The 12,093-nt window shown below is 40.4% G+C and overlaps 2 protein-coding genes across 3 annotated transcripts in view; one reads left to right on the plus strand and one right to left on the minus strand.

The window, feature by feature from the left end:
• The window catches only part of KLHL10 (kelch-like family member 10), a 9,582-nt gene extending 3,153 nt beyond the window's left edge, over positions 1-6,429 (plus strand). The window contains exons 2-5 of one of the 2 annotated variants that reach the window (XM_006901642.1): positions 3,174-3,663; positions 4,547-5,164; positions 5,474-5,623; positions 5,998-6,429. In XM_006901642.1, coding sequence (XP_006901704.1) covers positions 3,174-3,663; positions 4,547-5,164; positions 5,474-5,623; positions 5,998-6,372 — 1,633 coding nt within the window. In that variant the 3' untranslated portion in view covers positions 6,373-6,429. The remainder of the gene's footprint in view (positions 1-3,173; positions 3,664-4,546; positions 5,165-5,473; positions 5,624-5,997) is intronic. The other variant, XM_006901643.1, reaches the window with a different exon arrangement.
• A 3,741-nt stretch (positions 6,430-10,170) lies between these two features.
• KLHL11 (kelch-like family member 11) overlaps positions 10,171-12,093 on the minus strand; it is a 12,341-nt gene continuing 10,418 nt past the window's right edge. The window contains exon 2 of the mRNA XM_006901644.1: positions 10,171-11,945. Coding sequence (XP_006901706.1) covers positions 10,364-11,945 — 1,582 coding nt within the window. The 3' untranslated portion in view covers positions 10,171-10,363. The remainder of the gene's footprint in view (positions 11,946-12,093) is intronic.

Genomic DNA, 12,093 nt, shown 5'->3' on the forward strand with positions numbered 1-12,093 from the left:
GAATAAGGGTTCCAGTTTCTCCACAACCTCACCAGCATTTGTTGCTTGCTGTTCTGTTAAATTTTGCTATTCTGACTGGGGTGAGATGATATCTCATACTTGTTTTGATTTTAATCTCTCTTAGAGCTAGGGATTTTGAACATTTCTTCATGTGTTTGTTTGCCAACTGAATGTCATCTTTGGTGAAGTGTCTGTTTATATCCAGTGCCCATTTTTCAGTTGGGTTGTTTACCTTTATCTTGTGGTGTCAATATAATTCTTTACATGCCATCAACCAAATGGTTATTTTGTAGCAAGCACTGGTGGGGATACTAGAAATAAAGTAAAAAATGGTGATAAAAATTCCTGTTCTCATGAAGCTCTCATCCTAGTAAGGAAAAAAGGCATTAAATTACAAATAAAATACATGTCATTAAACAAAATATATGTCATATCATCATTAAGTGCTAAAGGAAAAAAATTTACAAGCAACATAGAAAGTAGGGAGGGGCAATTTTAAATAGAGTATCACCCCTCTGTTGACAAAATAGCTTTTGATCAAAGAATCCAAAGGGACAACTCAAAACTCATTGCTGAACCCCCCCTCCCCACCCTACAGGTTCTCTGGGGGTTGGAAGTTGGGAAGCTACCTGTAACTCACACGAGATTTCCCATCAAAGCCAATGGTGGTTTTGAACTGCCAGAGCAGTTATCAGCTCTGCTCTCTATAGACTATGCCACAAGAGCTCATTTCAAGGGACATTGTTGTTATGTGCCATCAAGTCAGAACCAACTCATAGGTGACTCTCTAGTGGGTTTTGAGAGGACATAAATGGCATAAGAAATTGACCATCTTTCCCCCTCAGAGCAGCTGGTGGATTCAAACCACTGGCTTTTGGGCTAGCAGTGCAACTCCTTATTCAGTAGGCCACTAGAGCTCCCTTTAAGAGGATGTGGTGGTGGTGGTTCTTTTGCCATTGGGTTGAAACCGATTCATAGCTGACCCTCCAGTGGGTTTTCCGAGACAGTAAGTCTGGGAGGAGAGTGCTCTTTCTTCTTTTCTTCTCCTGCAATGAGGCAGTGAGAAATGTGGAGATCTGGCTGAACCTTTTAGGCCAGGTAAACAGAAAGTACAAAGGATCAAAGATAGCAGTGGTGTTCAAAGGACAGGAAGTGGGGCAATAGGGCCAGAGCAGAGTAAGTGAGGGGCAAGATGGAAAGAATTAAGGTCTGAGAATATTAATGGTCTATATATCAGAGAGCTTTTTATAGTCCCTGGTAAGATTTTTTTTTTTTTGGTTGAGTCAAATTTTATTTTTTAGAATGTACAGATTGGTTGAACCTGTTTATGCATCTTCTCCAGCAGCTGGGGCATCGCCACCTTTGGTGTTTCTGGTGTAAATCACTTGAGCTCTGTGTTTTGAAACCAGCTTGATAAGCCCTTTACTTAGCAGCTCCTGAAGGGCTGCCCTGGCCAGGGAACCCCGAATCTTCAGTCTCTCTGAGACAACAGCTGGGGTTATAAGCTTATAGTTGGGAACTTCTTTACAAAGTTTGTCATATGTGGCTTTGTCAAACAAGACCAGGTTATTGAGCTTGTCCCGAACTTTGCCTTTGGACCACTTCTTCTTGGCCTTGCCCCCAGATTTGTTCACTGGGTCTTTGTCCTTCTTGGCCGACTTCCCGGCGTCTTCTTCATGTCGTCCTTGGACGGCATCGCGAAGCTCGGAGAGCAAGATTTTTATATTTTACTTTGAATAAGAAAGGAAGTCAGGAAGTTTTTTTGAATTTTTTTTTCATCGACTATTGGTTCCTTTTCCTTCCTCTCCTGCTCCTAGTCCACTCTGCAGTTGCAGACTGTTGTCATACATATAATGACTAATCACATATTCCTTTCAGTTCTTCCTCTCATCTGTTCCAATGCAGTGTTCATTATCTTTCCACATTTTCCTATTCTCTCTCCAATCCTCCATGTCAGTCCTATTTTATAACAAATGTTATGCAGATATTTCACTCAGCGTACTGTCTTCCTATGTTGTGTAATGTTTTATGGGTCCACTGTTTTTCAATGCTGTGTATTATTATTCCATTGGGTACCATAGTTTTTCTATCCATTCATTTATGACGGGCACATGAGTTGCTTCCATCTCTTTGCTATTGTGAATAGCAATAACACAATAACAAAGCAATAAACATGGGTGAACATACATCTGTTCGATTCTATTTCCAACTTTTTGAGAAAGCACCAGAACACCTTCCATAGTGGCTATACCATTTTACATCCCTACCAGCGTGACTTGGAATCAATCTCTGCACAACTTTGCCAGAGTACAAAGTCTTAAGATGAAAGCTTTTGGATTCTTATAAAAGTTTTATTACTGGCAGCATGAAGCTCAGTAAGTTCCCCAAGCAATCTAAGCAAGAGATGACAGTAGCTCGGACCAAGGAGGCAGTAGTTTAGTGAGAAGGGATCAGATCCTGGACATGATGCATGTTACTTATATTGCTCAAGTTTCATTTCCGTAAGCAAGGTAGAATCTGGTGGGCAATGAGTTGGAAGAAAAGAGATCTGAGTCTGTGTTCCAGATTCAGTTTGTTGAGTCATTGAATGTGAAAAAAGACCCATGAGAATAATGTAAGTGACCAGAATAAACGTCCTTTGAAGGATTCTCTCCTTATTATATAAAGCATCGTATAAACCTTCCCCTTTCTATTTCAGACAGTTCTGGTGGCTTAGAGGGAAGGGTTTGCATCGTCAACCCAAGCCTTGTGGTTTTAATCTATCAACTGCTCTGTGGGTCCTGCTTCTGACAACCCACTGGAGGGTCAGGTACATAACAACTCCAGGTCAACTGATTTCCAACACTCCTCATGCCCTTTTTTTAATTTGGTTTTTTTTTCTAATTTTTATTGTATTATTTTTACATGTACCATCAAATCGGATCTGACTGGTACAGGAGGAAAGTGCCTCCTCCTTCTCCAGCAGAGCATCTGGTAGATTTGAACCGCATACCTCTGGGATTACAGTGCACCGTCTTGCCACTAGGCCACCAGAGCTCCCTTCCTCATGTCCTTTTATAAAAAAATGCCAAAAAAAATGCCCAAGTTTCCCTTAACAAGAAAAGATACAGGAGAACAAGGAGCAACCTTGAGAAATATTTCTGTGACTGCCACTTGTTTGTTCTTTTTTCCAGAGCTCTGTTTACAAGTGGTTGGAACAACACTGAGAAGAAGGTATACAACATCCCTGGCATTTCCCCCGACATGATGAGGCTAATTATCGAATATGCATATACCCGGACTGTCCCTATCACCCCGGACAACGTGGAGAAGCTGCTGGCTGCTGCAGACCAGTTTAACATCATGGGTATCGTCAGGCTCTGCTGTGAGTTCCTCAAATCGGAGCTATGTTTGGATAACTGTATCGGCATCTGCAAGTTCACAGACTACTACTATTGCCCGGAGCTGAGGCAGAAGGCCTACATGTTTATCCTGCACAACTTTGAAGAGATGGTCAAAGTCTCAGCAGAATTCTTAGAGCTGTCAGTCACTGAACTTAAGGATATCATTGAGAAGGATGAGCTGAACGTCAAACAAGAAGATGCCGTATTTGAGGCCATTTTAAAGTGGATTTCTCACGACCCCCAAAACAGAAAGCAGCATATTTCAGTTTTGCTTCCCAAGGTCAAGTTTAGTTGGTTTGAGGGGGGTTTGTTTTTGTGGATGCTTAATTGCTCACTCTTGATTCACTTTATCCCAGAGGAATTGTCTTTTGTGCAACACTCTGATATGTGACACATTCTAGGCATTTTCTGAATTTTTCATTTCCCTTTTCTCTTGGTATTGCTAACACCTTAGTTTTATACTTTGATCAAAATCTTCCTTTCAGTTCTTTTTCCATTGTGTTAAATTGAGAAGCCCTAGTGTAGGGAGTTGTGGTGAGTTAGTTGTAAGGAGTTGTGCTGCCAACCCAAAGGCATGTGGTTCAAATCTACTAGCTGCTGTGCGCAAGACAGGCAACCTACTCCTGTGTGATTTACTTCCTCTGAATACCCACCAGAGGGTCACTCAGCGGTAAACAAGTGGTGCTGTGGGTAAATTTTGGGTTGTGAATCAAAAAGTGGTGCTGTGGGTAAATTTTGGGTTGTGAATCAAAAGGTTAGTAGCTGGAACTCACCAGTTGCTCCAAGGGAGAAGCATGAAGCAGTCTGCTCCCCGTAAAGATTTACCCTCTGAACCCACATGGGCCAGTTCTACTGTCCTGCAGGGTTGCTGAGGAGTCTGAATCAACTTGATGTTAGTGGGTTATTTTCCAAATGGAGACACAGGTATTCAATTACAGCTTCCTAACAGCTCCCAGTGGCAGAAGGGGTATCCTTGCTCCTTCTTGGCAAGTAAAGGCATGTTATCTCCAAAACCAAGTAGTGAAAGTCTTGAGTTACAAATGCCAACACCAAACAAAATATAATCCTAGCACAGTCCAAAGGCAGCCTGTAAACTAGGGTAAGAACTCAATAATTCCCTGGCATCCTCATCTTAACTGAATGAGCTTCTGTTTCCTTCTCAGGTTCGCCTAGCTCTGATGCATGCCGAGTACTTCATGAACAATGTGAAGATGAATGACTATGTGAAAGATAGTGAGGAGTGCAAGCCAGTCATCATTAATGCCCTAAAGGCCATGTATGACCTAAACATGAATGGACCCTCAAACTCCGACTTCACTAACCCACTCACCAGGCCCCGCCTGCCCTATGCCATCCTGTTTGCAATTGGTGGATGGAGTGGTGGGAGCCCCACCAATGCCATTGAGGCATACGATGCTCGGGCAGACAGATGGGTGAATGTCACTTGTGAGGAAGAGAGTCCCCGGGCCTACCATGGGGCAGCGTATTTGAAAGGCTACGTTTATATCATTGGGGGGTTCGATAGCGTTGATTACTTCAACAGTGTTAAGCGTTTTGATCCAGTCAAGAAGACTTGGCACCAGGTGGCCCCAATGCACTCTAGGCGCTGCTATGTCAGCGTAACGGTCCTCAGCAACTTTATTTACGCCATGGGAGGATTTGATGGCTACGTGCGACTCAATACCGCTGAACGTTATGAGCCAGAGACCAATCAGTGGACGCTCATTGCACCCATGCACGAACAAAGAAGTGATGCAAGTGCCACAACGCTTTATGGAAAGGTAACCCTCAGGGTGGGAGGGGAGAGCTGGACAGACGACCAAGCCAAGGAATGAAGGCTACTCTTCCTTCCTTCGGGTGGATGGGAGGGGCAGCAACAAGTCACAGTACTGACTCCTTCCCTCTGTGACCGACTGGTTGTCTGCAACAATCTCTCCTTATTTTACTTATTAAGCAGCGACACAAGAAACTCAGGGAGGAATCTAGATTGTATAGAGTAACGTTAAGTGGAATGTTCCCCTGCATGCTCCCCCTCGTTCTTTCTACATCCCAGAGGTGACAATTTTAATACTTGCCCTCTCCTCATACAGGTCTACATATGTGGTGGGTTTAACGGGAACGAATGCCTGTTTACAGCAGAAGTGTACAACCCAGAGAGTAATCAGTGGACGGTCATAGCACCCATGAGAAGCAGGAGGAGTGGAATAGGCGTGATTGCCTATGGAGAACATGTGTATGCTGTAAGTTCCTCTAGTATGTGATTGTTGTTGTTGCTGACCGCCTTCGAGCGGAGCACGACTCATAGCGACCCTATGAACAAAAGGCCCAATGCTCCCTGACAACTATCAACATCTGCAGCTATCAACATCTATCAAAGTTCATAGAGTTTCCGAAGGCATGTTATTTAGGAAGTGGATGCCACTCCTGCTTCCAAACAACATGATTAGCCCACAGATTTCAGTCACAGATAGGTGTACCCTATAATCAGTAGCATTTGGAAACAGTCGTCATGATATACAGTGGAAAGAGGAGGTATAAAATCCCTGCTCTTCCCCGAGAGCTTTCTCAGGAAACAGAAGCGATGAGTCAACCATGTTCCTCTTGCAATTTGTAGGTCGGTGGCTTTGACGGAGCTAATAGACTCAGGAGCGCGGAGGCCTACAGTCCAGTGGCTAATACATGGCGTACGATCCCCACGATGTTTAATCCTCGGAGCAATTTTGGCATTGAGGTGGTGGACGACCTTCTGTTTGTGGTGGGCGGCTTCAACGGCTTTACCACCACCTTTAACGTCGAGTGCTATGATGAGAAGACCGATGAGTGGTACGATGCTCATGACATGAGCATCTACCGCAGTGCTCTGAGCTGCTGTGTGGTACCAGGGCTGGCCAATGTTGGGGAGTATGCAGCCAGACGGGACAACTTCACAGGATTAGCATTGCGAGATGAAGTAAAGTATTCCGCTTCGACAAGTACCCTACCTGTATGAGCTTCTTCATTTAGCGAATAAAAAGTCTAAGTGATAAGAATTAATTCTTTTTTTAAATAAATGCAGTGTTTAAACTTGTAAAAGTATTGGAAAGTGTTGAACTTTAGGGAACCAGGGTTGGATGAGTGAGGGAAGTGGAGGGGAAGAACAAGGCAATTATATTCAACAATGTATCATTAAAAGGGGGGAAAGCCAAAAACTATGCAGCAGTACAAACCAGCTTTAAAGAAATATATTTATTTAAAACTTACATTGAAACAATAAGTATCTTTAACACAGAACAAAATAATTTTAGGAACATAAAACAAGCTATTTTACAATGTAATGCTTCAAAGTGTCCCAAGGAACTCACTGCATCAACACAAATGAAATATTTTACAAGTAACTCAATGAACCTTAGCATGTGGATCATAAGATCATTGAACACAAGGCAAGCACTACTTCTCACAAGTGCATTGTGCAGGAGGGTTAAGTTAACAAGTTCTCTACTGGATGTGCTTCCATGTAGGAATTCACAGAGATGACCTTACAGAATAAGACAAAGTCCACAAAGGTAATCAAAGAGCAGGAATTCAGCTACCTAATTAGATTCCTTAAGCAAGATAACTACTGTGTTTTTTGTTACTGTATTACACAGTTCAACTATGAGCTGCTTTGTTTCCAATGACCAGACATAAAATGTAAGCAGCACAACAAAAATGGACTTTTTTCTCAAGAAAGTTACCTGGAGTGGTAGAATGTGACAAAATGACAGTCAAGGCGAAAAGGAGAGACTGAATAGTTTCTCTAATATTCCACAACCACCTGTAAGCACCTTACTTTTCTGGTATTAAGCAGAGAACCTGCTTCACCATTCTGCGTATTTTCAGAAACATGAAATATTGTCAGTACATTCTTTCATGTAAACTTAATTTGAGAAGGACAAGTGGTGGAGGTTTTTTTTTTTAGCTTAGATCAAGTAATAAAAATGTACAATTTATCTCTCCCTATCTATAGTTTAGTGTTATTAGTAATATGATGCAGAAAATGAAGTATCTTAAATATATCACATGCTACACTATTTAGTCAAAAGAGTAACATAAAGGGGGGAGGGAATGTGTCCTAGAAACTGCTTCACCAGCAGCCTGCAGAGTTAGAGATGAAAAAAAGAAACAAATCCACCCAATTCCTCCACACACAATATCTTTCCAGTTTCAAAAAAGGAGAGTATTTTAAAATTATTTTGGTCCCAGAAATTATAAAATAAAGTGGTCAAAAAAGAGACGTCAATGATTTTCATGACTATTTAACAAATCAATTATTTATCAATTGACACAGCAAAAATGAAACTGACTATTAAAGATACACAAGACAAATCATGCAACTGAGAGGTATTAAACACTAAGCTCATGACTGACATTCTTAATATATACCATTGATTTTTATGGTGTTTTTAAACATAGTACACAAAGCCCATTCTAAAATATTGTTTAATTCAAAGTTTAATATAGATACTATTTTTCAATATGATCAATTCCTCCATCTTCCTTCCACAAAACAAAAATAAAAGCAACAGTAGAAAAAGGTTTGTGTGATATATAAAGACTTATTTCTATGAAGCCTCGGCTTACTACAATCTTTGTCATCAAAAAAGAAAATTTCTTTCCAAACAATCTGGGAAGTTATTTACAGTTTCCATCAGAATGTCAGCCTTGAACAGATTTAGCAAATCTGGTTTCCGTTCATATGAACAAGTTAGTCAGACTATATCAGAAACACGATAATTACTTATGTGAAATCACACAGTGGATTCACACATGACAATTAGGAATTCAGTAGCCAGGAAATCCTGCACACATCATCATGCAATCAAAGACTTACCCCTTCCTTTCAGCCATGGTCTAAGCTGCCTGCTGATTTAAAAAACAAGTTTCAATCAAGGCTTCAAAACTAGATTATACCTAAATCTTATTAGTTTTAATTTTTGCCAAATCTTGGGATTTGGGGCAGAGGTTTTTTGCCAAATCTTGGAATTTGGGGCAGGCAGAAGTGGGGGAGGACAATCTTACAAATAATTTGTTAATGACTATCTCAGAAGATGACCCTGAGACAAAACTTCAACACACAAAACTTGCCTAAATCATGTTCTTCTAGACAGAAAGCAGAATCCTAGGGCCCTATCAAGTTACTTCGACAGGAAAAAAAGCCAACCCAGTTTGTTATGCTGTCTAGAAGACACAAATGAGGACTTATCCAATTAGCTTTTCTTACTTGCACAGACGTCTCACAACTCAAAAGGGTAAAAAGTTGAATGAGCACTTTTTTTCAGAATTTAACTCTCTTACTGAAATAACTACAATAAATGGAAATTGATAAAACAAGGAAAGGAATAGCGAAGTCTCATCTAGGACTTGTAGCTTTCCCCTTCAATGGTTTTAACCCATATTTCTAACCGACTTATCAAAAAAAACAAAAAACCAAAAAAAAACCAAAACACCTTTTTTAGGCTGAGATAATAATTTAGACATTTCAGGAAACTTTCTAGACTTCAGGGGATAAAATAGTAATAGTCTTGCAGAATCCAAATTTCTGGTTGTGCTTTTTTCTTTAGATGTCTGATTACACTAAAGGACTAGAATAAAATCATTGTGCTTGGAATTTAACTTCTCTATGAGTACACTAGACTGTCTAAGAAGATAAAGATAATCTGTGAATAGAAAATGATACTGGACACACAGGACCTCCTACCTGGGCAAGAATATTCTCTGCTCAGGGAAAAAGCACTGTCCTTTTTATAAAGGAATCAACCTGAGTACAGGTGTGTGTAATGCTGAGGAGGGATTAAGAGAAGCAGAAGACTGCATAAAGACACTGGAAACACCACAGTAATGGTAAATTTGTAAAAGCCAGAATGGCACACTAAAACTCCATATTCTGGGCTCCAAGTTTCAATAAAAGTCTATTATCACAATCAGGGCCAAGATATAATTAAGCTTCTTTTAAGCAACTTTAGGAGTTTGTTACTACCTTTCAATTTTGAAAAAAGTTCCTTTTAGAAGGGAATGAATATTTACATGCTATGTACTACAACAAAAATGAACATGGAAGACATTGAATGTTGATTGTCATAAGCATTATCTTTACTCATTAACTTAACTTCAAATAGACCTGCAACATCTGGAAAAAAAAGTTTCAAAAATTTTAAAATGATTTGTGTTTCCAGTTTACACTAACATACTTTTCTTCCTAGAGAAGTAAAATTTCCCATATGTAACTTCCTCCGTGTTCAGTCAGCTAAATGATGCTTTTGCCAACTACCACCATCTTAGCTTGATGGTCTGAAGTCTTAGAACAGCTGCTAAAAAAAAAAATAAATAAATGCATGAGACAATAACAAGTTTTTCTATCAGAGACAATAACAAGTTTTTCTATCAGTCATCTCTTCTAGAAATAAACATGACAGTATTTCTAGATAAACACATACAATAAAATATCAATATAAACATTCTGAAACCATGCTGAAAATTTGTGCTTTTTCCTTCGGATTTCAGTCTCACTATTGCACTGTAGAGAGGGTTCAATGCATAAATTCTTGTCTTGTCAAAAATCAACCATTCAGGGAAAAAAAATGGAGAAGAAAATCAAAGTAAATGTGCAAGTAAATCTGGTGCTTAAAGCATGTTTAAAATATTAAGTTCCTAGACAAAGGAGGTCTAACTTGTTGGCAGAAAAACAGCCAAGGAACCACAACCAATTTTTCCGCTCATCTTTAGTAAGATCCTATTGAGCTAGTATGTACATATAAACCAAGGAGAAAGATTGCAAACTAAAGAAAGTTACTCCATCTGGAACTGACTTTCCATCTATCAGGGTTCAACTTTTCTTTCATACATTGTAATAAATCAGTTCAGGTAGAAAATAAGTTATTGTCATACTTTCTTCAGTAACAGTCTGAACACCTTCAGCCTTAGGAAAACAAGTCTCACTGTTGGGAGCTGCACCTGTTAGAGATCTAGCATTCAATCTGAGAGCTTGGCACTCGCCGCATGTTGAAGGCATGCCGGTGTATTTCTTGCATCTGTCTGATCCGGTCCTTCTGCCACATCAAGTTCTGAGGCATCGGGTATCTCTGTGTGCCGTGCAAGTACCGGTAGGGTATTCTCACGTGGCAAGCAGTGGCTCTACAACGAGGCTGTGGCATGGGAGGGAGAAGCATCCACCGCTTTCTTTCAGCACAGTATCGATAGGCTTCTTTCCGATACTGTTTATCAATATCATCACTGTTTTTCCAACCTCCAATAATGAAAACATCATCTTTGTAATAGCAAATGGCTGCTCCTTCAATGCTCAGGACTTCCGGAGGTAAGCTTTCGAGGATCTCATCAGACACCTGGCTGGCAATTTTTCGAGTAGCCTCATCGTTTTCTAAAGAGTAGCTCTTGGGGCAGCATGAGGCTGTCTGGTAAAAGTTTGAATTAACCACAGACATTTGGAAAAAGCAGTAATTGTCAATAAGTGGCAAAGATTCTACATCCTGCCACTGTCGAGTCTCTGTATCATAACAAGTAATGACTGCTTTCAGCCCATCTTCAGTGTCGCGATCCACGGGCGTGCGGGCAGCAATGTACACGAACCTGTCTTCGATGGCGAGTGCTTTGACATCTCGAAGAATCTTTGGTGCTGATTCCAAGTTGTGCCACTTATCGAGCTCAGGATTATAAACAGTCACATCTTTAAAACCAGGACTAAAGTTGCCATGTCCTCCAATGCTATAGAGCTTCCCTTTGACTTCTGTTAACCCAAAAGAATGCTTTCTTGTCATCAGACTACAAACATGCTCCCATGTATTCAAATTTGGGTTATATCGTTCCACAGTTTTAGCAAACCCCGGCTCCATTGATCCAGCAACATATATGTAGGATTCTGTTACTGCAACGGCATGCCCATCAAGGTGATTATGAATATGAGGCAGGTTTACCCATCTGTCTTCATCAACAAAATATCCCACGCATTCACTTAAATAGTCTCCCCCTTCTGATACGCCTCCAATAACCATGATCACGTCCATGTTTTGCCCGTAGCGAGGTAACAGAGAAACATGAGAAGCAGGGTGCTGGAATGTTCCAGACTGTATGTTCTCAGCTCTCAGAGCATGTCTTTCCACCGCATCAGCTACCAGCTTGACACAAACTTCATTACTGGCCACCAATCTTTCTGGTTTGACATGTCGAGTAAGGTAAGTAGGTTTCATTTGGGACAATCTGAGCAATTTAAAGAGTTCTTCAAAGTATCTCTCTCTCTCGTCAGCATTCCTTTGGACCCACTTCAAAACTGTTTCAAACAGGACCTCTTCAGAATCAACTGTGATTTCCAAGTCTGAAAGCCAGTCTCTAATGAGATGGAAAGGTAATGTATAAAATTCTTCATCCTGAATCACTTTGTAGAAATTTCTCCGTATCATATCAGCAGCTTTCAGAGCAAGCTGGCTCAGGGTGTACATGTGAGCTAAGCTATGAATGGCCACACAATTAGAAAGATGAAGCTTTTTCTTGAGGAATTCTCCACAAAATTCTTTTAAACGAATTAATAAAAACCTAGAATCAGGAAAAACAGAAAAGATTAATTTCCAAATGTACACTGTTTCACAAGGTTGCATTTAGAGAGCATGTGAATTATGCAAATTAAAATGACATGAATTTGACTTTACGTACAACATATAAAGAAGCAGATCTCCAATTTTAA

The sequence above is a fragment of the Elephantulus edwardii genome, unplaced genomic scaffold (assembly GCF_000299155.1).
Source record: "Elephantulus edwardii isolate Elephantulus edwardi_28Jun2011 unplaced genomic scaffold, EleEdw1.0 scaffold00340, whole genome shotgun sequence".
Lineage (NCBI taxonomy): Eukaryota > Metazoa > Chordata > Mammalia > Macroscelidea > Macroscelididae > Elephantulus > Elephantulus edwardii.